Here is a 25,455-nt window from a genome sequence, read left to right as displayed (position 1 = left end):
GCCATAGTGGAATAATTAATCTGATTGAAACAGACTAAAACACCGTAAACTGTCTGTTGGTTTTTTGTGTTCATTCAAAAAAAGTGCTATATTTAAGTATTGTTATTCAGTCTTTTAGTTGTTCGCCTGGGTTTTTAATGAATAACCCACTTGATCTAGCTATTGAATGGAAAACAACAATTCAACACAAATCTAGATAACCTAACTTTCAACCAACAATGTGTGTATACTAAGTATCAAAAACAGATCCTTGAATAAGGTTTTGATAGAATCTTCAACATTTTCAGTTCATCTGATTAGATTTTTTAAGGCGTCTTACATAGTCATCAAGAATGAACCTCTTGTTCTGCCATATAAGCACAGATTGTTGACATTACCTGATTAATTGCTTTGTTTTATGCAAACTTGATTTTATGTTAGTAGTAGATGTAGATTAGAAGTGCCTTGTTAAGCTGTCATCCTCATTATTAACTCTGTTGAAGATGGAGGTAAATTTAAAAATACCCATTCTTTGAATGCATTGTTGAAATCCTTGAAAAGTGAAGAACTCGCTCATTTTACCTTGTGAAAGCATCTCGTTTGGTTAGTTTGACCTGTAGGGGTTAATGAAGGTGAAATCAACAAACCACCAGTCACATGTGGTTTGTTGTAAGTTTCAACCCTTCATTGCGAATAGTTAACTAATACTGAAATAAACTCCTGATGGCTTGTTATGGGACATTTTATTTTTCTGGGGTGACAAATTATAATAGGAATAATTACCACGTTTGATAGAGGTTGTGAAAAACAATTTGAGATAGAGGCTGAGTTGAGTGGGACGGTAAAGGACCCATACAATGAAGTGGGTGTAGGAAATAGAAGTGTACACTAATAAGAGTGTGGGTTGTTGCCTTAGTTGGTCAATGAGATTCAATTTGAATTATTTCCCATCTAAAGATTCAGAAAGTATTCTTATTGGTAACTACCGTATTTACTTGTGTATCATGCGACTTTTAAAGATTTAATTTTAAGGGGGTCGCATCATACACACGATATAAAATTAGCTTATGTAATATTCACATATTGATATCATATTATGACATACAAACATAACTAATACAATATGCATCTTTTCCGTGGATCATTTAAAAAGTTATGCTTTACTTCACTTTATCCAATAATATTGTATGTACAGTTAAAAGTTAAGTTTACCTTAGTTTAACCAGACCACTGAGCTGATTAACAGCTCTCTTAGGGCTGGCCCAAAGGATTAGACTTACTTTACCTGGCTAAGAACCAATTGGTTACTTAGCAACGGGACCTACAGATTATTGTGGAATCCGAACCACATTATACTGAGAAATGAATTTCTATCACCAGAAATAAATTAAATTCCTCTAATTCTTCATTGGCTGGCCAGAGACTCGAATGTGGGCCCAGCAGAGTGCTAGCCGAGAACTATACTGACCTCTCAACCGAGGAACTTGTATGTACAGTATTCTCATATTACTATTCTTCTTCTTCGTTTAACTATTGTATTATAAAATACAACATAGCGATCATGCGCCATTTGCATTTTTTGTTTTTGTGAAACAATGATACCATTCAGCAGTTTTTGTATAGGCATAAATTTCTGTATAAAGATAACCAAGGGGGGGGAAGTTTTGTCCCATCTGCCATACACGTTAAAGTAACAGTAAAATATGTTCTTTCATGCCCATTAGTTATGGTTAAAATACTTTTCTTTCCAATTTTATTTACGGTCGAGTTTGTTGGCATATCGAAGTTTAGAGGGGTTTCATCCATGCTGATGCACAATAATTTACAGTCATTAGCAGCTGAAGATTGTTTGTTTTCTCAGCTTCAGCTACAACTTGCAGCTTAAATTTAGCAGTACAGTAGCTCACCTAGATAATGGATTAAAGGGTCCAAGCCTACAGCACTATAAAAGAAACTGATATATTGATGTATATTTGCGTGAATGTGTGTGTTTGCTATGAAGTACAGTACAGATATATTTATACCCTGTACTCCTTAAACTAAGGTAAAATGCTTATAACTGCTTATTTTAACAGTTCACTGCCAAATATGATAGTTCAGACAAAAATATAACTGAAATTATCATACTAAAACAATTTAAGATCATTTCAAAGAAAAATACACCCCAAACCATCATCCCAAAATGCCCAAAGTCATCTTACATTCCCCCCCTAAAACTGTTACTCTTAAGTATATACACCCCTAAAGTGCTTATAACAAATGATTTACTAATTTTAAATGTTGATATTAATGTAAACACAGCAAAATACCCATAAAATGTTTAATACAAATCAAATAAATCTTTAATACAAATTAAATGTCTTACAGAAGTGTGACAACTAATCAAGTTAGTCATTTTTCTCATAGTATTTGAATTCGTCCCGTTTTCCTGTAAAGTATATTTATATAAAAAAACAGTACCCATAAAGTAAGATAAAAGCCTTATTGTTAACCTGTTAAGTGTCACCGATGACATATCTTTGTCAGCCGCATTTCCATATCACACCGCCTTCATGAAGTGACGTCCTACCTCTTTCAAGGGTGGTGCACAACTGAATTCAGTCAGAAATGCTCTTCCCTCTTATACAAATTGTAGGAACACTGTAAGCTAAATTAGTGGTAAATGTCGGCTTTTTCTGTAAGGGAAAGACAGTCTGACAAGAGGACGACGATCTCCACCTCCCGCTACCCTTCTGGCTTTCATTGATAAAACAACTGATTTTGTTTGATCCCACTCATCTCCCCATAGTGAGCAATCTAAAGCAAAAGAAAAATCTTTTGCCTAAGAGATAATATTATAACTACATGTTGCAGATGATGTTGCCTACGATAAAAGGAAGTAATGGCGCCTTTTCCATAATCAGCACAAAAATTACTGCAGATTCCACGAACTTTTTGTTCAGGATAAGGGAAACCCTGTGGAGTTCACTGTAATTTTCATTCACCCAAAGGTGTGAAATTTAGTGTTCGGGATAAGGGAAACCCTGTGGATTTTGTAATTTTTTTTATGGCAGTCATGGAGCACGTAGCAGTAATGAAAGATTTTCCATCCATCCAGTTCCTAGATAATATACAGAAAGTTAGCCTACAATATCAAGTGCACTAAAATGGTATGGCACAAATGAAAATGAAATAAAACAATTCATTAATCTACTGGCTCTGTTTCAAGGATTGGCATTCAAAAGAATCATTTTTTCCTTTTTAAGTTTCATGCTTATAATCTTAGGATATAAAAATGCAAAATAAATTCTTTCATCTTTTCTTATTCTACATTATTTATTATCCTAATATCTATAGAAAAATTAATATCAATATAAAGAAAAGAACACTCAAAAAAGCATAAAAATTAGTGTAGACCAAATGACCGCTCTGCGAGCTAGAAAATGTGACGATACGAGAACAGCAATGTGTCTCATAAAGGACGCTTAACAGGTTCATATAAACTGCAGAACAGTATACAGTAGTGTTGTGAAGTGAAATTACAAAGTACACTAAGCATAAACATGTATTTGTTGTGGGTGATGCGCTTTCTCCCTCACTCAAACTCTCAGCGTTCCTTTTGGTACCTGATTTGAAAAAACAGCTCAGTGCTCAATCCAGAGGCAAAAACCCTCAGATTGATATTTACATTTTGCACCGGTATATCCGGAAGTACGATACACCACTGTCCATTATCTCGGTGTACTACTGTATATTTCATTCCCAATCTTTTCTCCATAGCGAATAAGGGTATAATGTAAAATTACGTATATCAGTCCTATGTTCATTATTTACTATCGTACAATGGTTGAAATGCAAGCAAAACAGCTGTTGTCATCCAATTTGGTTGTTCATAGGAAAGTAGCTGTTTCTTGTTAGGTTTAGGTTGTTGATGGCTGTACAGGTATGCGTTTACTCAACAAAAATAGCGTTACTAACGATACCTTTATCATTCCCTTACTTTTTTAACTTATTTAACTAGAAGATGGAATAAAGAGGTGGAGAAAAAGAGGTTAGTCTATTGTAATTTGGTCTCCTGAAAAAATGACTTTGCATGATACATGAGATACATAAAAAATTTTTATGGGTGAAAATTTGGGGGTTGCACGAAACACGAGATCGCACGTTACAGTACATGAGTATATATGGTAACACTCTTGCTAAGATACAGTGTTATGATTTTCAGGTGGGATAGGTAGGTAGCTTTAGTGTCAAATGTCACAAGGTCGACTGAAGAATTGTGCCTGATCCTTGAAAATAAATAATTTGTCCCATTGATTATGTGAGGGTAAAATGGAATACAATCAAAACAAAGTGAGGTTTCATTTGGCTGATGTTCTATACAGTATAAATGCAATGATTGTTGAAGAAGAAAAACTTATACAAATATAGTTCTAGCATAACTCTGGGTATGTCTAGTAATTGTTTCCTTACAATTATGCATTATGTATCCCATTCCTCCACATTGAACCATAGAACTTGTACAAGGAAAATTAAACTTACAAAACTGGTAACTGCAGATCAGCATCATGATCCATCTCAAACTCTAATCATTTAAAGCAAGGCAATGTCCACCTATCATCAAGGTGTTCCTAGATAATCATAACAAACATACAGACAGACTTAACCTAAAGTATAACCACCACCAGATTTCTTTGTGGACATGAATCAAGAGAAAATATGGGTGAATAAATACCTGGGAAGTTCTAATGAAAGGGTAGGGATTTTTCAGCAGTAATGGCTAATGTTCTTGTCTGTGCCTAACAAAATGTGTTTTTTTTATGGATATTTAAAAAATAACATTTCAAGTTTCTCATTTCATTGCTGACTGTGTAAGAAATCTGAAGGAACAGGAATGATGAAAGATCTTGTTAATTGTTCTCATTCGTGTGCTTGTTATTGATGTTCTGCTTTATCCTACTTATAACTGAAATATTTCATATATAAATTTCCATGCCTTAATATTAACAGTGCAATCTAGTAGAAGGAGAAAGTGTTGAATAACGTGGATCCCAACGTAATGGAACTTCTGTTATAAACTGGAGGAAGGCCCTCAGGTTTAGACCATGAATGTTGCTCCTATCATTTGATGAGTTGTAGTTCATGCAGAAAAAGCACAGAGCAGGAGAGAAATCTTCTTATGTATTAACCCCGAGGATTATAATTTTCTGGTTTATTTTATAATTTCATACTTTAAATTGAGGACACTTTATAGGAGATCTTCGTAAAGGGGTGTGTCAGTGTACCTCACATGGTGCACTGCAGGCATTACTGAATGTTGTTTGCAGCATCTTTTCAGCCCCAATCTTTACCCATTTTTTAGTCGTTTCCTTCTTTTCCCACTTTTCAGTCTTGCTGCTCCCCATTTGATTCACTGGTTTGGGCATTGAATGGCGGGCAAGTGCCCCAGTGCTTGGCTTTACAGCCAAGTTTTCATTTTATTTATCTAACTATAGGAGATGAAATTGGGAAAATTATAACAAAGAGGAGACTGATGTTATCTATGTTGCATTTATCATATCAAACAAAAGGGAGGGTAGTGTATATTGTACTAAACTAAATGTAATTGAAACTAAGAAACTGGGCTCTTGTAGGCACCAGAAGAGTTGAAAGAACTGTGAGAAGGGAGCCAGGAGATGAGAAGAGATTTTTGCAAGACAGCATAAAGCAAAGACATAAGGGGCAGGATTTCAGAAGTATTTTTTACCCTGAAACATTACTCTTTTCGAATGCAGTGTACAAAAGAATGAATACGTTTAGACCTGGACTTGAGTAGGTAGGTAGTATGTTAGAATTGGAAGTTAGGAACATTCAGATTTATTCACCAGTTTGTCTGCCTTATAAAAATAGTAAACTAATGAAAGTGTAAAAGTAAAATCTGACAGTTTTTTTGGAAAGGAGATGCATGATCTTGTTCACAAATTCTTTATCCCTCACAATGCCTGGGTGTAGTGTACAACAGGTGCCCTAGGAATGTACAGCACTAAATGATTTAGAAAACTACAAAAATAATCTGTAAATTTATATGTACACAAGTAACATTTGGATTAGTAATATTACCATATACTTTACACAGACCCAGCCAACTCATAACTCACAACAACTAAGTAAGTAGTTATAAGTCATAATCTTGTAGTTGAGTGCCCAACTAGGAGCTATAAAGTCTTCCTTTTTTATATACAAACTAAATACAATCTTGCTCCAGCGCATAACTAGCAAAGAGCTAGTAGTAGAAAATATTTAGCTGTAATCTCTTGTAAAGGTTGAGTTCCTCGTAAATGGCTAACACATACGGAACATAACCTTTTAAATTTAAATTTATTTACTTGTTTCTTACAATAACAAAGTTGGAAATCTGTTATGAAGCAGTTTACTGATAATTTGATAATTAAGTATTAAACCTTTACTTCCATATAAACATTGGGTGACATGAAAGTTTTATGAGGTGATATGTTGATGGAAACTGCAACAATAAAATGAATGTATATTCTTAATTGCATTGGAAGGGGTGCAGTACAGTATTTACTATTGGTTGGCTTACATGTTGTAATGGGTTTTTCCTCCATCTACCGAAGATTAGGACCATAAACAGTGGGAGAAATGAATGAAGGTTTGCATTCAATTATATTGTTAGCTCTTGAATCTGTGGGGTAATATTAGGTTTTATGTAGTGAAAGCTGTCCGTCTCTAATATTCTCCCAGTGTTTTAAGTGTTCACAACTCCCATGTTAGCTGTTATTTGTAGATGAAAGGATATTCAAATATATAATTGGTTCACAGTGTACAGCAACCACAAGTCTGCTACCACTTTTGCTGTCTTAAAAATTACATCAATTGTGTCATGGAGCTGTTTAGAACTGGTACATATAATTATTGAAATAGTTTGGATCCCAGTCTGTTAACAGTTTAATACATATATACGAAGAGCAGCAATTTTACTTGCTCTGTTCAGTAGGTAAATATGTGGGGAGCTGAAGTTTTTACAGTGGCGTTAAGTTTGTATATCTACAATTCATTTTTCTCACTTTCCTGTCAAGGTCAATCTGCTTAAACATAGATTATCTAGGCCTCAGGCATCTTGTGATTCATAACCAGACAATAACAATGCCTCGCTTTCCCCTTTCATCCCATTTTTTTTTTTTTACTAGAAATGCATCAAATGCATTTCTTAGTTTATAAAAATGAATAGATAAGGTCAATAATTAACCTTTGAGGGATGGGCTAATTATATTTAAGGTTAGCCAATTTAAGAAAAAACTCATCAATGGAAAGAGGAAGATATGCAAATGCACATGGTGTAAGAAAAAAAATTCTAAAAAATTTTCCCTACCTTCATGGGAAGTTAAAGTGACTATTTACAACCCTGTGTGAGGCCTCTTTTACAAAACACTTGTAAATTGTACCAAGTTATACATGTTTTTCTAATATTTTATATTATTTTGTAAAATTATAATTACAACTCACACACTAACATAACAGATAACTAAAATTGGTAACAAATTCTGAGCATATTTTTTTAAAAATAGTTGTGTAAATTTACTCAGATCTGGAAATGCAGTAACTTTTTTATTTTTTATACATATTTTTTCTAATATTTCTGTACAAAATAACAACTACGTGTAACTGACATCATATCATAAAAGATAAGAACTAAAACCAACAGTAATCCCTGGGTATACTTATGAGCTAACAAAAAACATCGTGTGTGAGAGAGAGAAGCAAGACATCCCCCCCCCCTCAAGTCAAGAACAATACTGAAGTTCCCAAGATGCCCACTATTGAGCTGAGCTGAATTCTTTAGTTGCCGCAATTCATTTATGGGCCATTGAAGTATTGGAAACTTTTTTGCTCAATACAGACAAATCTTATGGCGTGTAATATTAATCCTCCTCAGAGGGGATCCGTCCACCACACAAAACCTGTTTTAGATCCTCTAATTGAGGGGATCCATCCATTAAGGGTTAAAAACCAAAGATTCAGTAAATAATAGTAAATATCTGCTGATGTCAATTGCAGTATTTTATGTGTAAGTTTATAAACAAAAATTAAGCTTAATACATATGAAAGGTATGCAATGTAGTGATTAAAATGAACATTATAAGAAAAAGAAACTAATTAGAAAATAGACACAGTCCACACTTGAATGGTCATAAGTATGTAAAGCAGTTGCCAAGTTGCATATTTTACTGTGTTGGATGAGCTCTTAGCCTGACTACTGAGGATCCTGGAGTTTTTCACCTAGGTAACGGTTAAATGGTTAATGTAAAAGTAGAATCTGTGATCCGATTTAACATTATGTGAAAACTGAATCTGACATGAGCTGCAATCCTCGAGATAGATGATTGAGTTTTGTATTGATAAAATCCACTGTAGATGAAGGGGAAGGTATTTGGAATGCCAAACTTGGAACATGAAGGGTTGAAGCTGCCGTAATTTTAACATGCCAAAGACATCCTAGGTCACATCAAATTGTTCACACTCAGTTTTACCATTAGTGAATTCTGTTGCCAGTTACCGAGAAGAAATTACATTCTGATAGTGAGTCACCTTTTATTTGCTTGTCCAAGACATTTTTTGGAGTGTGCCCTATAGAGAAGTATTGTCAGGATCTTTAATATTTGTCACTTTGTTAATCATTAAATACTGTACCTAACCGAACAAAAAAAGGCTTTTATATGGCCAGTTAAAGGATTCATTGTCGTAATTTTCATCGTAGATCTTTGTTTATGGTGCTGAACTCTTCTTGCTAAGCCTTAGTTTGAGGCTTATGCTAGAAGTTGTGTTTCATCATTTCATTCAAGTCTTATTTCAAGGTTTTAAGTGGAAAAAAATCCAAAATAACAAGAAATGGAAATATTGAGTTCACTGTTAACTACTGAATTTATAATAGAATAACTAAGCTTCAGCCATTGAACTGGTTGAAATATTTGATAACCCTTAACGCCTTCAATGTATTTGGCTTGGTCAAACGTATTTGAAGTAAGGGAATCTGAGGAGTTGTAGGAAGTAAAATGGTGTCCAGTGTAAGTTTTAACTGGAATTCTGCCCTGCATTGCTTTTGTATGTCCTTGTTTATAGAAAAGGATTATAAGAGTAAATAGTTTTGTATGTCCTTATTTATAGAAAAGGTTTTATAAGAGTAAATAGTTTTATGTTTTCGTTGGATTGGTTTGTTGGCTTGCTGCAATAATGTTAGATAGAATGAATGATACAGTGAGAAGAATGAAAATGTTGTCCATGTATTTAAGGTTGAATGTATATTAAAGTGCAAAAGTTTTTGTGTGTCATGATATAGTATGTTACCAGAAATGACCTAGGCTGTTTAAGCACAGTAGATGAGCTTTGATCAGTATGACCCAAAGATGAGAATGAAATCAATCCATGGTTTCACTGAAGACTTTGTGTCTAAATTGATACTACCAGAAACTTCTCAAACTTTCCTACTATAAGAAGTTCTTCAGAATGCAACGCAGTAGTTGTAGTTTGCTGTAGTATTTGCCAGTAAATTTTAAGGCCTAAATCAGTTTTCACTGATGCCAAGGAGGTATTTTTTTTTCTTTTTCACAGCTTGATAATTACAAAGTCAGGGAAAATGCTGCCCTGAAAGTTAATATATCTATCCCTAATCTCCGGCTGTTTGTGGGGAACATCCCAAAATCAAAGAGTAAAGAAGAAATAATGGAAGAATTTTCAAAACGCACAGGTAAAGTGAGAACGCTCAAATGTTTCTTTGTACATCATATTATGAGGCAATCCTGTGTTGTAACAGAAGTTCTTTCCCACTTCTGCCTTACCCACAGGAATGCCTCAACCATTTTCGCATCTGGATCTACTTGTCTTGAGGGCTATGGACTTTTATTTCAGGGTTTCAAGTAGATTCACATATAAACCCTTATTTATACCCATATACAGGATTCGTCATATCTTTTTGCAGCTGAATGAATATGAAATTCAGCGCGGCAAAAAATTAGGGGTCACTATTTCATACAACAATCACCGATTGTTCGTAGGAAATATCCCCAAGAACAGGGAGCGCCATGAATTATATGAGGAGTTTGCAAAGCACGCACGTAAGTTGACCTTTGTGTCACAGGTAGTCAGTGGCTTGTGGGTATGTCAATCCTAGCTATGTGCGTTCTGTCACCATTGACTTGGCAGCTTTTTACACTAAGAATGTGTTTTTAAAGTGGTCCCATTATCATCATAGAAATGTAAAGCTAGACATTTCCACAATATAACTGGCTCTAAACATTGGTTGCTTGATGGTGCCTCATACTCACTGCCTCCCCTTTCCCCGTATCCCACCCCAGCCCTTATTCCACATCTTTAGTTATCCCTGAAGTATTTTTATATTTTCTTAAATTATATCATAATTATTTATATTCATTTTAGCATTAGCACTGTTTTGATGCTGTGCCCAAGCTCTGGCATCCTATTCCTGCAGCAACGCAATGGGTTTCATATGTATATTTTCATTTTTTGTACTTTTTTTTTTTTCTTGATTTTCAAGTGCCTGGTGACACATTGGCCACTCGGTTTACTACTTGTCTATTCTTTCTCCTGCCCTCCCTCCCCTATCGCAGTCACTTATCATATATCCTAAATCCTTCATCTTTTCAAGTCTTTATCATATGGCAAAAGAGATACGTAAATAGCAGCCTTTTACTCAATTTAAATTACTCAATTCTTTGTGCTATCATGTTCAGTTGTCATATGGTAAGACTGTGCTCTTTATGACTTAATTTGCTAGTGGTGTTTTGCTTGCATGGAATATATATATATAGATATATATATATATAGCAGACATGGCTAATTTGGTCCTGTATATCAAAACTAACATAACTATTAAAGCCTTTTCCATATACATATATATTATATATATGTAAGATATATGATTATATATATGTGTATGTATATCTTCCAGGATTTTCATGGTTCTGGCATTTGCTACTCCCAGATTCAGCATAAGACTAGGATTTTTTCCTTTTTTTATTTTGTCTTTTGATAGACTAGTTAATTGTTAGCTGCCAGATAGTTTTTGATTATATGTAATGCCATGCATAAAAATGTGCATTTATTTTATAGTTGACTGCATATATAGGTTAGATGACTTAACAAGCAACTATTCCATTGCCTAGTAAAAATAGAAGTGTAATAGCCCAGTGAAATAGTGTGTTCTTTATAGTTTGATTAGCTATTCAGAAATGAAAGTCTAAAAAATTTTATATTTCATTTACAGCTGGTTTGGTAGAAGTTATTATTTACAGTTCTCCAGATGATAAGAAGAAAAACAGAGGTTTCTGTTTCCTTGAATATGAGTCTCACAAGGTATGTTGTTTATCAGTTTGTAACTCTCTCTCTCTCTCTCTCTCTCTCTCTCTCTCTCTCTCTCTCTCTCTCTCTCTCTCTCTCTCTCTCTCTCTCTCTCTCTCTCTCTCTCTCAGTAGGTTTCATTAGATGTACAGTATACTGTTAGTTGATGATGTTAATTTCTAGGAATTATTATGAAATAAAGGTTCCTGTGTTATTCTTGGATTTGTTAATTTTAATACAGTAGTTGGATCATAAGGTGTTGGGAATTACAGACTACCAGTTGATGGTAAATAACTACAGCATTTTTATTAATATGAAATTATGGGAAAATAAATTAGTTCATTAGTCTGGTTTAAGCTTGATAAACATAATTGGTGATGTTAAAATCTCTCCCAACCCTTACAGTAAGTCTGAAATTATTTTTGACATCGGATGGTTTGGTGTCATAAGAGAGGAGCCTTTTGAGCAAAGTTTCATGAAAGAATTATTTGCAACATACTATGAGGCTCAAGATTTTCCCTTCTTCGAGTATTATGAGTTGGAATTGAGTAGCTAAAGGAATTGTTTTCAATGTAGTGATTCACAAGGTAAAGTCATGAAAGGAAAGCTCCGATTTAATCGAGAAGGTAACTCCCCCCCCCCCTTTCTTTTATACTCAGGCTGGGGGAATTTGTTATTACAAACTCATTAATCATAATTACCCTGACACTGAGAATTGTTCTCAGTCATAGCTCAAAGGTGAAAAATCCTACTATGAATGACCAGTTCTTGCTTCACTGGCCCGAAAGGTGAGTTGTCATTCCTCTATTATGCTGCTTTGCTTATCTAGATTATTGCTGCTGTGTGATGTATGATTCATTTGTTTCCATTCATTCATTTGTCAACTTGTTCCACTGTGGAATAAGTTGCTACTTGCATGTTTCATATTTTCAGTGACTTCATGAGTCCTGGGATTCCTTTAATTTTAGTATCAAAGTTTTGCTGGATTCATCAATTTCATCTTGGTTTGTTGAATAGATAAGTCTTTTTTGTCACTTTTTACAGTTGTTTATACTATAAATATTTTCATGCCTTTACCAGTTCACACTAATTGTCACCTTTGGTTTTCAAGTTCTGTTTCAGCTATTCATTGCTATGTATTCATTGTGCAGCATATTATAAAGAGCAATTGGTATTTTATTACTGTGATTTGTATAACTCTTCCCTAAATGTACCAATTTTAAGAAGGGATTTTTAAAAATTTTTGTCATGCTTCCAGTGGCATCCTTGGCTATCCATTGGCATCCTTGGCTAAGAACCTGCATATACAAAAAATTGCAAAAGCCTCCTTCCAAATGATCTCCCCATCCTGCCTTGGGAGGAATAATCTTGTTTTTGTTCATGAGACTTACCTGCCAGATATATATATAGCTGTATTCTCCGAAGTCCGACAGAATTTCAAAACTCGCGGCACACGCAGTGGCCGGGCAGGTGGTTAGTACCCATTCCCGCCGCTGGGAGGCGGGTATCAGGAACCATTCCCATTTTCTATTCAGATTTTCTCTGTCGCCGGACTGTCAACACCTGTTGTCAGTTCCTCCGCCATTTGGATTTCGAAATTTGTTGTCACTTAAGTATTTTGGTTGTTTTTTGGTATTCAACTGGATCTGTGACTTGGCATACGCTCATTGTGGACCGTTTTTGATTTTGCTTTTGACTTTTCTTATAATTAAGATGTCTTACCTCTAGCTATTGAGTCTGTAGCTTGGGTGAATGTAAGGTGAGGCTATCGAAGACTTTGATAGTTCCTCACTCTTTATGTATGATATGTAAGAGTGTTCAATGCTCTATGATAATCGGTAATGAATGTGTGGGATTGTCTGAGGGTGAGTGGAAGAATATGAAGCCTATATGCTTAAATTGGAGCGTGATAGGCTGAGGAAATCTTCCTCCTACAGTGCATCCTTAGATGGACAGTCAGGTTTTCTCCTGCTAGTAACCCTGTAGTAAATTTTAGTACTAACCCTGTAGTTTGTTGCTGCAGAAGGTAATTCCCTGGCTCTCGTGAGTCAATGCGTGCTCTTGAAACTTAAGTGAATGCAATTCAAACGCATAGAGTTAGTGCTAGTGCCCCTAGTGTTGTGGAGGGGCGCCAGATCGGCCCTATAATGCCTCTAGGCCTGGACCTCTGTCGAACTCCCAGGACCAGGGAGGGGGCATGTCGAAAGCCGCATGAGGGGTTACGGGGGCTTCCCACCGGTCTGGCGTCCCTTCGCAGGTCCTGATGACGCTACCCAGGCTGCCAGGGATCGTGCTCAGGCACGCATCCTGAAGGATTGCTTCTCGTCCTCCGACACGCCCTCCCCCCTCGGGTTGGAGCTCTCGGTTGGACTCTCGCCCTCTTAAGAGAAGCTTAGAGGAGAGGACGCTTCACGCCCTCTTCCTCTAGACGTTTGTGCTCTTCCCGAAAGTTGCGTGGATATTCCTCTGCAGAAGAGAATAAAGTGTTTTTCGAATGATGACGCTACTCGACCCCTGTCGCTAAAGGCGAGGGCTAGAGCTTCTTCCCCTGTGGAAGGAAGTATACGTCTCGCCCCTTTCCTTTTCTCAGGTTCAGCCCTTCTCCCGAGAGAGTTGCTTCTCCAACGCGTAAGATTTTGTTGGGTTTGCAACAACAGCTGGAGGCTCTCATGAACCTTTCAAGATTCGAATCTGCCTGTTAAGAGGTACAGACTTTTACCTTCGTCTCCTGCTTCATCTTCCTCGTCTGCTAGATGTTTTGGGGCTTCGTCTGTCGCCTAGAGAGTGTTTAGTGGCTTTCTATTCGTCTTCCCGAGTTGAGGTGTTGGCCTTTTCTCTTGTCTCGCGCCAGGAGCGCGTCTTGCTCTTCGTGCGCTTCTCACGCTTCACGCCGCCTCACCTTGACGCCGCGCGCGCCACGCTGTGACTCTCTTCTAGTACTTGCCACGGAGCCTCGCGCGTCACGCCATGACGCTCCCGCCGCCGCCGTATAGCTTCAAGTCTTGTGTTGACGCCGTTCCAGTTGTTCATCATGTCGCACAACTACCCGCTTCAACATCTGATGTCCTTAATTTAGCCAGTACTTGCTTCGCAGTACATATACTAAAATTGGAACGATACAGAGAAGATTAGCATGGCCCCTGCGCAAGGATGACACGCTAATCGTGAAGCGTTCCACATTTTTTATGTTTACTATACGTACTCTAGTTGATTTTTCTTCGTTCGCGGAGTTCCCGCCACGTGTCGGGCGAATCGGAACTACTTTCACCACTCACTCAAGACCCGCCAGCTGCGGAAGAACATCCTCTTTCGTCACAGCCTTTGTATGATGAGAAACTTCTTTCGCCTTCTTCTTCCTCTGATTATCAGACTCTGGCTTTTTCTTAAGGATCTGTTTCCTGAGACTTTTCAACCTTCGGCTCCTCTCTCTCCACCTTCGCAGTTGTCTTTGTCTTAAGGGGAGCGTTTGACTGAAAAAAATCGAAATCAAATTTTCTGGGATATTTTATATATGGCATCATACATATCCTGACTATCTTCTCAGAAAGTTTTATTTAAAAGTTCGCCACAGTTAGGAGTTATAAACAAAACAGTAACCCTATCATAGTCATATTACATTTTTCGTGTAATGTAATGATATTGTCAGTATATCGGTGGTAATTTCCTTTTAGCTATGAAATAATAATATCTAATGCGATCTATGGCAACCTGTGGACCTAGTACGCATCAGCGAAAGACAGGAATGCCGCAGGGCAGTCAGTGGCAGTCAGTCAGTAGCAGCTCAGAGCTTGACTAAGTAAGACATACCGCTGCCCAACCTGAGCCGTGTTTTGACACTCGCTTCATTTAGCTTCATTTAGCGAAGTTATATTACTTTGCAGGTCTATTTTTTGGCTTTTCATTATGTCATAAAAACATCAAACTGTGTAACAGCAAGCAAATAAATACACAGAGAAGCAAAAAATATCGTTTTTCTCAAAACTAAAGTTATCGACATTCAAACTGCATCTCCTTCATAACGATTGCACCGATCTCAATGATATAAAAAGTAAACAAAGCTAAATATTTGCCTAACAAAGGGGCTTCCATGGGAAGCAACACGAGACCCGCACCACGAGAGAGAGTTTTTTCCCAAGGAATGTCACTTCCAAGAGAGGTAGCAAGTGACTCCTTTCATCTCCAGACTCCCTTTGCAACCAGGCTTCATTTTGCACAAGCCTGGAAAGAGTGAGGGGCAGACGTTTGGTCCCTCCTACTGTTAGAGAGAGGTTACTTGATTCCCTTCCTGTCTCCTCCTCCTTTGTTTTTTTGTTTCCCAACTGCCTTCCTGTCAAACAGAAAATTGTTTGACCTGCTCGAACAGATGTTCGAGCGGAGAGCAGTGGAACAGGTCTTGACTCGGTGTTCCCGGGATTTTACTACAGATTGTTTCTAGTCCCAAAACTTTCAGTAGGCTGGAGACCCGTCTTGGGCGTCAACAGGTCGAACAACTCGTCCGGAAGGAAAAGTTCAAGATGGAGACCTCGCAGTCAATACTAGGAGCCCTTCATCCCGGGATTGGATGGTATCTTTGGATCTCCAAGATACTTATCTTCACGCCCCAATTCATCCACGCTCGATGAAGTATCTCAGGTTGTCTTGGGGACTAGACGTACCAGTTCAGGGCTCTCTGCTTTGGACTCTGCACAACGCCATACCACGTTGAAAAAACACCGCTTCGTCCGTTCAGCGAAGTTAAGCAACGTTGGGTCTGGTCAGTACTTGGATGGGTGACCGCCTGGGAACACCAGATGCTGTTGGCGCTACATTTTGCTCCGAGGGTGTTTACACGTCTCATGAAAAACGTTGCGATGCAGTTGCACCTGTCGCACGCCAGGATCTCACTCCCTTGGGCGACTGGTTGATTCGAAAGCGCCGCCGGCGAAGGTATCTGGAGGACCTTCAGTTGACTCTGCAACTCGTGAAGTCCCTGGGACTTCTGGTCTGTGGAGAAGTCGCAGCTGATCCCCTCACTGTCCATTGTGTCTGGGAATTCAGATGTATTCAGCGGCTTTTTAGCGTCTCCGTCGCAAGAACGGCAACTTCTATGTACGAAAAAGTCTCGGCCTTCTTGGAAAAGGAAACATGCTAGGTGAAGGAAGGAATGAGTCTGCTGGGGACCATTTCCTCGCTGGAGAAGTTTGTTTTCTGGGGAGTCTGCATCTCAGGCCTCTTCAGTTCTTTTTGTTGGAGAGCTGGCAAAGCAAGGAAGACTTGAAAGAGGAATTGAGAATTCTTCCTTATATAAAGAGGATCTGTGGTGGTGGCTCGATCCAACGAAATTGCAGAAAGGGATCTCCCTCAAGCTTCTGAACCCCAACCTAGTGTTGTTTTTCCGACGGGTCAAACAGGTTGGGGGCAACACTAGAGGGAGAGGAAGTGTTAGGAACCCGGGAGAGGAACAGGTGTCCTGGCACATCGACTTCAAAGATTTGGCGGCTATCTTTTAGCTCTCCAATTCTTCGAGGTCCAAGTGTGCAATCGTGTAGTTTTAGCAAACTCGGACAATACTACTTGTTCCTGTTCAGCCTTGCAAGAGAGATTATTCTTTGAGCCTATGCTCGCAACATTTCGATTCTCACAAGTTTTGTTGCAGGGGTCGAAAATGTTCGAGCAGACCTGCTCTGTTGGCGCCATCAACTCCTGCCGAAGGAATGGACCCTTCATCAGGAGGTTTGCCAAGATTTTTGGAAATTTTGGGGTCGCCATCTTGTGGATATTTTCACGACCTCAAGAACAGCGAGGCTCCCTCTATAAAGCTCATCTGTACTCGACCCTGGGGCAGTTGCGATAGTTGCTCTTCCCTGGGATTGGACGGGAATATATTTTTACGCCTTTTTCCCCGTTCTAAATTCTGGGAGAAGTCATACGCAAGTTCGCGGCCTCACAAGGGACGAGGATGACTCTCATCCCCACGTTTTGGCCTTCGAACCACTGGTTCTCGGAGTTTTCTCTTCTGGTTGGTAGACGTTCCGAGGACCCTTCCTATGAGAGCAGACCTGCTCATACATACCCACTTCACGAGATATCTTTGAATCTCCCCGCTCTGAACCTGACTGCTTTCAGACTATCGAAACTTGGTCAGAGCGAAGGGGTTTTTCTGGCCAGGTGGCACGGGCCATCGCTAGAGCCAGAAGTTCTTCATCTAAAGGATATATCTAGCGAAGTGAGCAACCTTCAAAGGTTGGTGTAGAAAGAAGGGCTTTTCCTCTTCCTCTATCACTGTGAGCCAGGTTGCGGATTTTCTCCTTTACTTAAGAGAAAAACTCGATATAGCAGTTCCGACTATCAAGTGTTATTGGAGCATGCTTTCGATTGTATTCAGACACAGAGGATTAGATTTGTCTGACAATAAGGACCTCCACGATCTTACGAGCTCTTTCAAGACGTCCAAGGTTCCTCAGCTAATTCCCCCTGCTTGGAACTTGGACGTAATGCTCAAGTTTTTGATGTTTAGTCCTTTTGAGCCTCTCCACTCTGCATCTCTTAAGGATGTTACTCGAAAACGGCATTCCTCGTGGTTCTGGCGGCAAAGAGAGTGAGCGAAGTTCGAGGCCGTCATGTGGGCTTCAAGGAACACAATGCTGTCTATTCTTTAAGCCCTAAGTTCTTGGCTAAGAATGATAGGTCTTCTAACCCTTGGCCTAGACACTTTGAAATTAAAGGTTTAGCAGACCTTATTGGACAGGAACCTGAGGGAGTTCTATGTCCAGTTAGAGCTCTCAAGTACTACCTTAAAAGCACACAGGACACTCGTGGTCCCTTGGATATTTTATGGTGTTCTGTGAGGCAACCAGTTAAACCTATGTCGAAGAATGCACTGGCATTCTTCATGAGGGACGCATTAAGGACGCACACTCTAGTTGTGACGACTCAACTTCAAGTTGTTGAGAGTTAACGCCACGAGGTGAGGGCAGTTGCTACCTCCATGGCGTTCAAGAAAAATATGGTACTCAGTGACATTCTTAGTGCCACATTTTGGCGAAGTCAATTCGGTGTTTGCCTCACACTCTTGGCAAGATGTTTAGGTAGCATACGAAAATTGCTTTTCTCTGGGACCATACATTGCTGCTTCAGCAACCTTGGGGACAGGGGGTAACTCTGATCCTATCCCCTTTTAATTGTGTTTTTATGGTTGTTGGGTCGACTACTGGAGGCAGTCTTCCCAATCCTTTGCAAACTAACGCTTTAGGTGTTGGTTAGGTGGTTAGTAATGCTCTTTTGTCCTCTTTGTATGGTCTATGATCTAGTCACATTGTGGTCACGCCCCGTTGACAGATCATCTAGAAGTCGCCAGCTATATAGGTCACTACCTCGCTGGGGTCTCTAGTAAAGCAGAAGCAGACTAGAGTGACAGTAACCACTCAGTCAGCTACGCTATCAGATAAGGAACCAAAATAATTTTACCAATAATTGGTTTTTTCCCAATTCTTGGCTGTCTCTACCCCCCTCCAAAGGTGGTATTCAGCTATATATATATCTGGCAGGTAAGTCTCATGAACAAAATGATATTTTAATGATAAAATAAAGTTTGTTCATACTTACCTGGCAGATATATATATTCATATTGCCCTCCCTCCTCCCCTCAGGAGTCAGTGGCGTTAGAAAATCTGAATAGAAAATGGGAATGGTTCCTGATACCCGCCTCCCAGCGGCGGGAATGGGTACTAACCACCTGCCCGGCCACTGCGTGTGCCGCGAGTTTTGAAATTCTGTCGGACTTGGAGAATACAGCTATATATATATCTGCCAGGTAAGTATGAACAAACTTTATTTTATCATTAAAATATCATTTTTCATCACATAATCCTTCTGTCTTCAGCTTCATTTCTCCCACGCATCTCCTGGCGCCTTTTGTGGCTCACCTGCTTCCCTCTTATTGGAGATTCTTTGTTCAGTGGACCCTCTTTCTAGCTTGACTCGAGATGAAGGTTCCTCCTGAATTCCGGGACTAGTTCCTACCTGTAATTGATTCGTTCATGAACACATTATTTGTGGGGTTTTTGGCCTCAACATCTGCTGCGCTGTCTATTATATGCCTGTGACCGGTGCTGTCTGCCAAGCGCTTTCCTTTGCTTTCTGAAGTCCTGATTGTTTCCATGTCACACAGTTGCTGTTGTTCTGGCCACTGTCCATAGCGTGTGCAACAAGTTCATAGTGTGTGCAACAAATTCCACCTCCAAGGCTGCTCCCATGTATACTTGTGCCATCACTTAACTGCATTCCCATATGTACTCTGCTGCCCCATTCAGTCTGCTTCCCTGGAGTAGTTGTGTGCTCTTATTTACACAAGAGGGACTGGGTATTCATTTTCTCTGATCTACTTGAATGCTCCTGTGCCCTTGCTTATGTCCTGTATGCCTTCAATTTTGTTAAATCTGTCCACTGATTCATGGTGGTCCACCCCCACTGTTGCTACGAGTCCCAAGATTCAGTTAACTTGAGTCCCCTGCAAACTAGCATATGTAAGAAGTCTCAACTCATGTTGTTCACCTACTCATTCTAGTAAATGTGGCTCTCCCATTCCTCTCCACAGCAAGTCTTGCTTTTCATTTCTCTTTTTTTTCACTGTTTGTCTCTGCCAGATTTTTGTGATTTCAGTATTTATAAGTCAATTCACAGTTCTTTAGAGGCTCTCTCACTCCACAATCACCCTGTGGTTTAGTAACAAAATAGTCAATCCTTTAGATGTTTTGATGACAATTATGGTGGTCGTTCATTTTTCATCTTCGCAGCTTCTGATGATGACTGTAGTTGTAATCAAAAGAGATTTTTTCAATAAATTCACTGAAAATTTTAGTGGCACAATGAAATTTGTATATGGCTTGTATGGATGCTTGTTATCATGGAGACACACATATCATGATTTATGGTTAATATATATTATGATTTATGGTTAATTAAAAAAAGTGACATATACCATAATTTTGCTCACCACTTTTAAGTATGTTATACATTTTTAATGCACTGCGTCGCTTCATACATGGATCAAATTGGATATCTCATTTCTCCTTTTTTTTTTTTTTTTTTTTTTTTTTTTTTTTTTTTTTTTTTTACTCATGATATCAGTGTTTCTTTCTTTCTTTCTTTCTTTTCCTTATTCTTCTGAGGTGAGCATAGGGTAGAGGATCCTCATTTTTTTTTTTACTTGGCTGCACTATCACAGACTTGTGTGCTGCTGCTGAACTTTTGTCATGGCTGCTGCTGTTGAAGAGAGTTTTTTCATAATCCCTTTCTGTTCATATTGACTTGATTGATGTGAATATAAGTTAAGGCACTGTATAAGCTTGATCCATAAATTTCAAAAGAAATATAGTTAGCTCTCCATTTACATAGGTTCAGAATGAATTTTTTCACTTGAAATTTAGGCTTTGATTAGAGGAGACAATGATCTGTTTACATGAAACCTTCACATTGATGTAGGTAGGAGAGGCATAAGCAAAATATCCTAAGTTGCTGCATATCAGTATCCAATAAAAAAGAGAATCCATTGCCTGTGAACAAAAACCCCCATTATACCAATGCATCATACATATGGGGAAATGTGGAGTTGTTGCCTCAGCTAGCAGCATAAATTCAAAGGAAAGCAAAAGGAATGTAGGTAAGGCAGTAGTGATGGACATTGAAAAGTTGTGTTATTAATGTTTTGTGTTTCTCATGTTCAGAACCCGGGAAAAAAGGTTAAGAGTTCCCACTGTCTTGGAACATAACCTCCCCCCCGTATTACCATTGATGCTTATGAGGAAATGATAATGTATTTACACATCTTAGAAACATATTCCCTATGGAAGTGAAGTTTTTGTAAAATATAAATTTTAAGGAAGGTAGTTGACTGACAGGGAAAAGGTAAGGGGCCACCCGCAAGATTTTTGGATTTGTAAACATTGACCTATCACTATTGATTGTAAGGTCTCCACCCCTGTGCACTGGTGAGTATAAAGTCTTGCCCCCACACACTAAACCTATCTGTATGTTCATATGTACGGTTTCCAGTTATCTGCATGTTCATTATATATATATATATATATATATATTATTATGATTAGCAAGAATTCGCTAGCAAATTACCTCCCCCCCCCCTCCTTTGTTGTTGTTGGTTGTTCATTTACTGCCAGCCGGCCGATCGATAGACCATCTGTCTATCGACTTAAAAACAAGGTTTAAAAGATTAAAGGCGCTCCCATTTTTGATAAAGATCTTTCCTTCGAGGCAAAAGTAATCTGGCTTGGCGTTTCTCCTACAGGCCAAAACCTCCCCTGCGGGCAGCAGGTGCAATGAGTCAAAGCATCTGTGTTGGGCGCACCCCTGTCCCATAGGAGGGGATAAAAGGCAAAGCCCAAGGTCTCAACACGCACACGCTGGCTGGAAGATATGGAGTGAACTTGTGAAGATGTCCTCAACACCTGGCCCCATCGATGCCCTTGCATCCTAACCACGTGGCCCTTTCCAAAGTATACTTCTCCTCGTGCCCTCGACCGTATTCCTCGAGCCCACACGCCATTGCTTGGAGTTTCGAGGAGTCCCCATCGCCTTGCCGCTTTACGGAAGCCCTTGCATCTCACCACGTGGAAGAAACTCGCCCTCGAAATCGCAAGTCATCCACGGACCGCCTTCTACGCCCGGAAAATCTGCTAAGGTAAAGTGCCCTGGAAGAGCCCCATTTCAGTCACGCTTTTGTCTCGTAATATTTTCTTAAAGAGAAAGCCAGAAATCTCCCTTGTCTAATGTCCGTGCGCCTCTTGCATCGGCAGTATTAATTCTTTATTACTCCTTTGGCACCCTCAGTGCAGCTTCAATTCATTATTCTTTTGTCTATTTTCATTACTGGCGTATAATGTGCATATCTCTCATTTCAGAGGATCCTATCGTGGAAGCTTCTCGACTGTGGCTGGGATTCCCAGTTTCATTCAATCTACTTGAGTTCCTCTTTCCCGTACTGATATCATTTATGTAAATACACTCCTTTAAATTTGCCCACGTGTTTTACGTAATATTTCCCTCAGTAACAAGAGCCCTAAGCTCATATGAAATTCTCCTTTGTTTTCCTCTTTTTTTACGTTTTCCCGCACCCACGAAGTCAGAATCACAAGGCTAAATTAACTTAAATTGTTGCTACCTGTCTCACAGAGCATATTTCAAACTAAAACCACGGAAAAACGTAAAAATGGCGACCTGGCCATAGATCTCGTTTTGCAGTTGCAGTTCCCTAGTGTTGCTTTTATTGCATTTGCAACTTGCCAGATCAGCTATTAGCAAAGCTAAGCTGGGTGCGAGACAATTACTTAACCTTTTGTGTAAAACCAGCACACAGATCCAGAAAATTCCACGTAAGTAATGTGTTAATCTTAGCAAAACCTTTTTACAATCGTGACTGTTCCTAGGAATTAGAAATAGGGACGCATGTAATCACTGAGAGAAAAGAACCGCCGTATTAGATTCGTTAATGCATGCCTTTCAGGATAGGTAGTTAGGAAATAACCAGTGCTAACCATCCTTTGCTTCGAGGAATAGTGCGAAATTCCTCTGTGTTAAAATCCTTGCCATATTCTTGCTTCGAGGAATAGTGCGAAAGAAATTCCTCTGTGATAACTTTTACTTCGCATTTCGAATTAGCGAACTGTTATTTAGGCGCGAATAAATTCCCACGTGGGACTTGACGAAGTCAGCTTGCATTGCTGAAAATTCTCTCAGTGTAGTTAGAATTCGAGTTAGGTGTTAGGAAAGCGAAATTTAAACTCCGCTTATAGGGAAAATTACTAGGCCGTTGTACTGTTATCCTCTCAGACGACTGGGAAATTCCCCGGAATCCCAGACGGTGTATAAATATACGGGTTCATTCATCCCGAATCTAAAAATAACTCCGGTGATGGTCAGGCGTCCTTCACCACCCCGCCCATGCCCGCGTGTGTAGCATTTTTTTTCCATTCATTTCCCAGCATACATTTTTCTTTGGGTTTCCGTTAGTAATTTCTAAGTCCTAAGGGACGAATCGTAATTCCAAGTCCTAAGTGACTCCTAAAATTCTACGTCAATGACGTGGCGAGAATTCCTCCAAATTCCACAAATTCCAAGTCCTCACGTGACTCCTAAAATTCTACGTCGCACGTGGCGAGAATTTCTCCAAATTCCAGTCCTTAGAGACTCCTAAAATTCTACGTCAAGCACGTGGCGAGAATTTCTCCAAATTCCAGTCCTCAGAGACTCCTAAAATTCTACGTCGCACGCCAAGCAAATTTCTCCAAATTCCAGTCCTAGAGACTCCTAAAATTCTACGTCGACGTGGCGTGAGAATTTCTCCAAATTCCAGTCCTCAGAGACTCCTAAAATTCTACGTCGCACGTGGCGAGAATTCCTCCAAACTCCAGTCCTCAGAGACTCCTAAAATTCTACGTCAGCGTGTGGCGAAGAATTTCTCATTCCTGCGGAACCCAAAATTAAGTCCTTTTGAGACATTATATAGTGTAGTTCACACCCATCTAAGCCCTTACGGGACTGATCAGTCTAGTTCGTTAGAACAACTCCTTAACTTCACGCTACAGCCGGCCAAGTCCGAGCGTGACAAAATCCAACTACGTCCTCCGAGACGCATATTAGAATTCGTTCGCCAAGAACAACCACGTCTTTCCAAGACACATCCAATTTTAACAAAAAGTCTCCTCAGACTTACTAATCAACTGTCTTATTCGGACAGATCCATTCTCCTGCAGTCTGAACAATTGAGTGTTTCAGATTCCTGCAATTGAGTCTTTTCAGACAACCTGAGTCTTTTCAGACATATCATATACCCATTATTTCAAGATGGCTAATACCAGAGCCCAACAAAAACGAGGATTTCAAATTCTACATGTCCGCTGGGAAGGACATGGGACTATCGGGGCAAGATCTGAGAGCATGGGTTCAAGAGCGAGTGGACGATGCCAAGGCTGAGAGAGCAAGAGAACGTGAGGAGAGAGAGAGGGCAAGAATTGCCCAAGAGCAGGAGAAGGATAAAGAACGTGAGGAGAGAGAGAGAAACGAATCGCTCAAGAGCAGGAGAAGGATAAAGAACGTGCAGAGAGAGAGAGGGAAACGCCCCAAGAACAACGAGAGGAGAGAGAGAACGAATCGCTCAAGAACAACGAGAGGAGAGAGAACGTGAGGAAAGAGAGAGAGACAGAATTGCCCAAGAGCAGGAGAGAGAGAGAGAACGCGCCCATGAGCTCCAGGTGCTAGAACGACAGCACGCCACCCCCCCGCCCCCTGCCGCGGGAATGAGTGCCCTCAGCCAAGCTCACTCGTTCATGCCAAAATGGACGGAGTCCGAGCCTGAAGTATGGCTTGAAAGGGCCGAACGAGTCCTGGAGTGCTGCGATCTCTCCCCCGCGGAACTCTCCCTTGTTCTCACTAAATTCCTGGGCGGAAAGGCCCTCGTTGCCTACCACGCCCTTCCCGCAGACGATCGGGGAAACTGGGAAGCCGTCGCCAAGCAGTTCGAAGCGTGCGAGATTACCCCCCGAGCGGTGGAGGAGACGTTGGAGAGAGCAGCCCAGAGAAGCAGGCCAGACCTGGTCCGATTGGGCGTACCATTCGAGCGGGCGTTGACAAAATGGCTCGATTCGGGCGCCACTAACACCGCCGAGGTACTCGAGCGGTTTAAATTCGAGCATTTCCTGCGCTCACGCCTCCTGCCCTCGCCACTCATATAGTGGGAAAAGCCCCAGCAACACTCACCGAGTGTTGCCGAATAGCAGATATGTGGGAAACTCACCACCCTCAAGAAGGATCCATGGGGCGGAAAATAAATCCCCGTCCCTCCTCGGAGGTTCAAATTCCCACAAAAATGGGAACTCGGGCAAGCCCCTAACTTGCCATTATTGCAAGAAAACGGGCATTCCTCCGAACAGTGCCGGAACAAGAAACCGCTCCTCTCTCTCCCGGAAAACCGACAAATAACTCGCCTCTGCGCCTCCACAGGGGCAGCGGAAAGATTTCAGCCAGACCTTTTGCACGGCGTGCAAGGTCTATGGCCATTCTCCGCATGGGCGAAATGCCCACGCAATAATAAATCAACTACTCCCACCGTCCGCCTTGGCCGTCACAGATCCCCAGTCATTAGGCCCTCCCGCC

At 39.9% G+C, this 25,455-nt stretch overlaps 1 protein-coding gene, 1 non-coding gene and 1 pseudogene across 39 annotated transcripts in view; all 3 read left to right on the top strand.

Annotated features, from left to right (window-relative positions):
- The window catches only part of LOC136834094 (heterogeneous nuclear ribonucleoprotein R-like), a 711,768-nt gene that overhangs the window by 438,649 nt on the left and 247,664 nt on the right, over positions 1–25,455 (top strand). For 22 of the 38 annotated variants that reach the window (XR_010851700.1, XR_010851697.1, XM_067096389.1 and 19 more), the window contains 2 exons: positions 9,565–9,700; positions 11,237–11,325. Coding sequence is in view for 36 of the 38 variants with exons in the window: in XM_067096389.1 (XP_066952490.1) it covers positions 9,565–9,700; positions 11,237–11,325 (225 nt within the window). In the remaining 2 variants the exon portion in view is untranslated. Of the gene's footprint in view, positions 1–9,564; positions 9,701–9,931; positions 10,068–11,236; positions 11,326–25,455 lie in introns of all 38 variants that reach the window. The other 16 variants (XM_067096429.1, XM_067096559.1, XM_067096548.1 and 13 more) reach the window with 1 other exon arrangement.
- Positions 14,390–14,494, top strand: LOC136838389 (U6 spliceosomal RNA). Its single transcript, XR_010852969.1, has one exon. It is a non-coding gene; the product is annotated as a U6 spliceosomal RNA (small nuclear RNA).
- On the top strand, positions 15,995–16,112 carry LOC136838386 (5S ribosomal RNA; annotated as a pseudogene).

Source organism: Macrobrachium rosenbergii, chromosome 4 (genome assembly GCF_040412425.1).
Source record: "Macrobrachium rosenbergii isolate ZJJX-2024 chromosome 4, ASM4041242v1, whole genome shotgun sequence".
NCBI lineage: Eukaryota > Metazoa > Arthropoda > Malacostraca > Decapoda > Palaemonidae > Macrobrachium > Macrobrachium rosenbergii.
The sequence above is the reverse complement of the archived record's forward strand: the minus strand, read 5'-3'. Positions and strand labels throughout refer to the sequence as shown.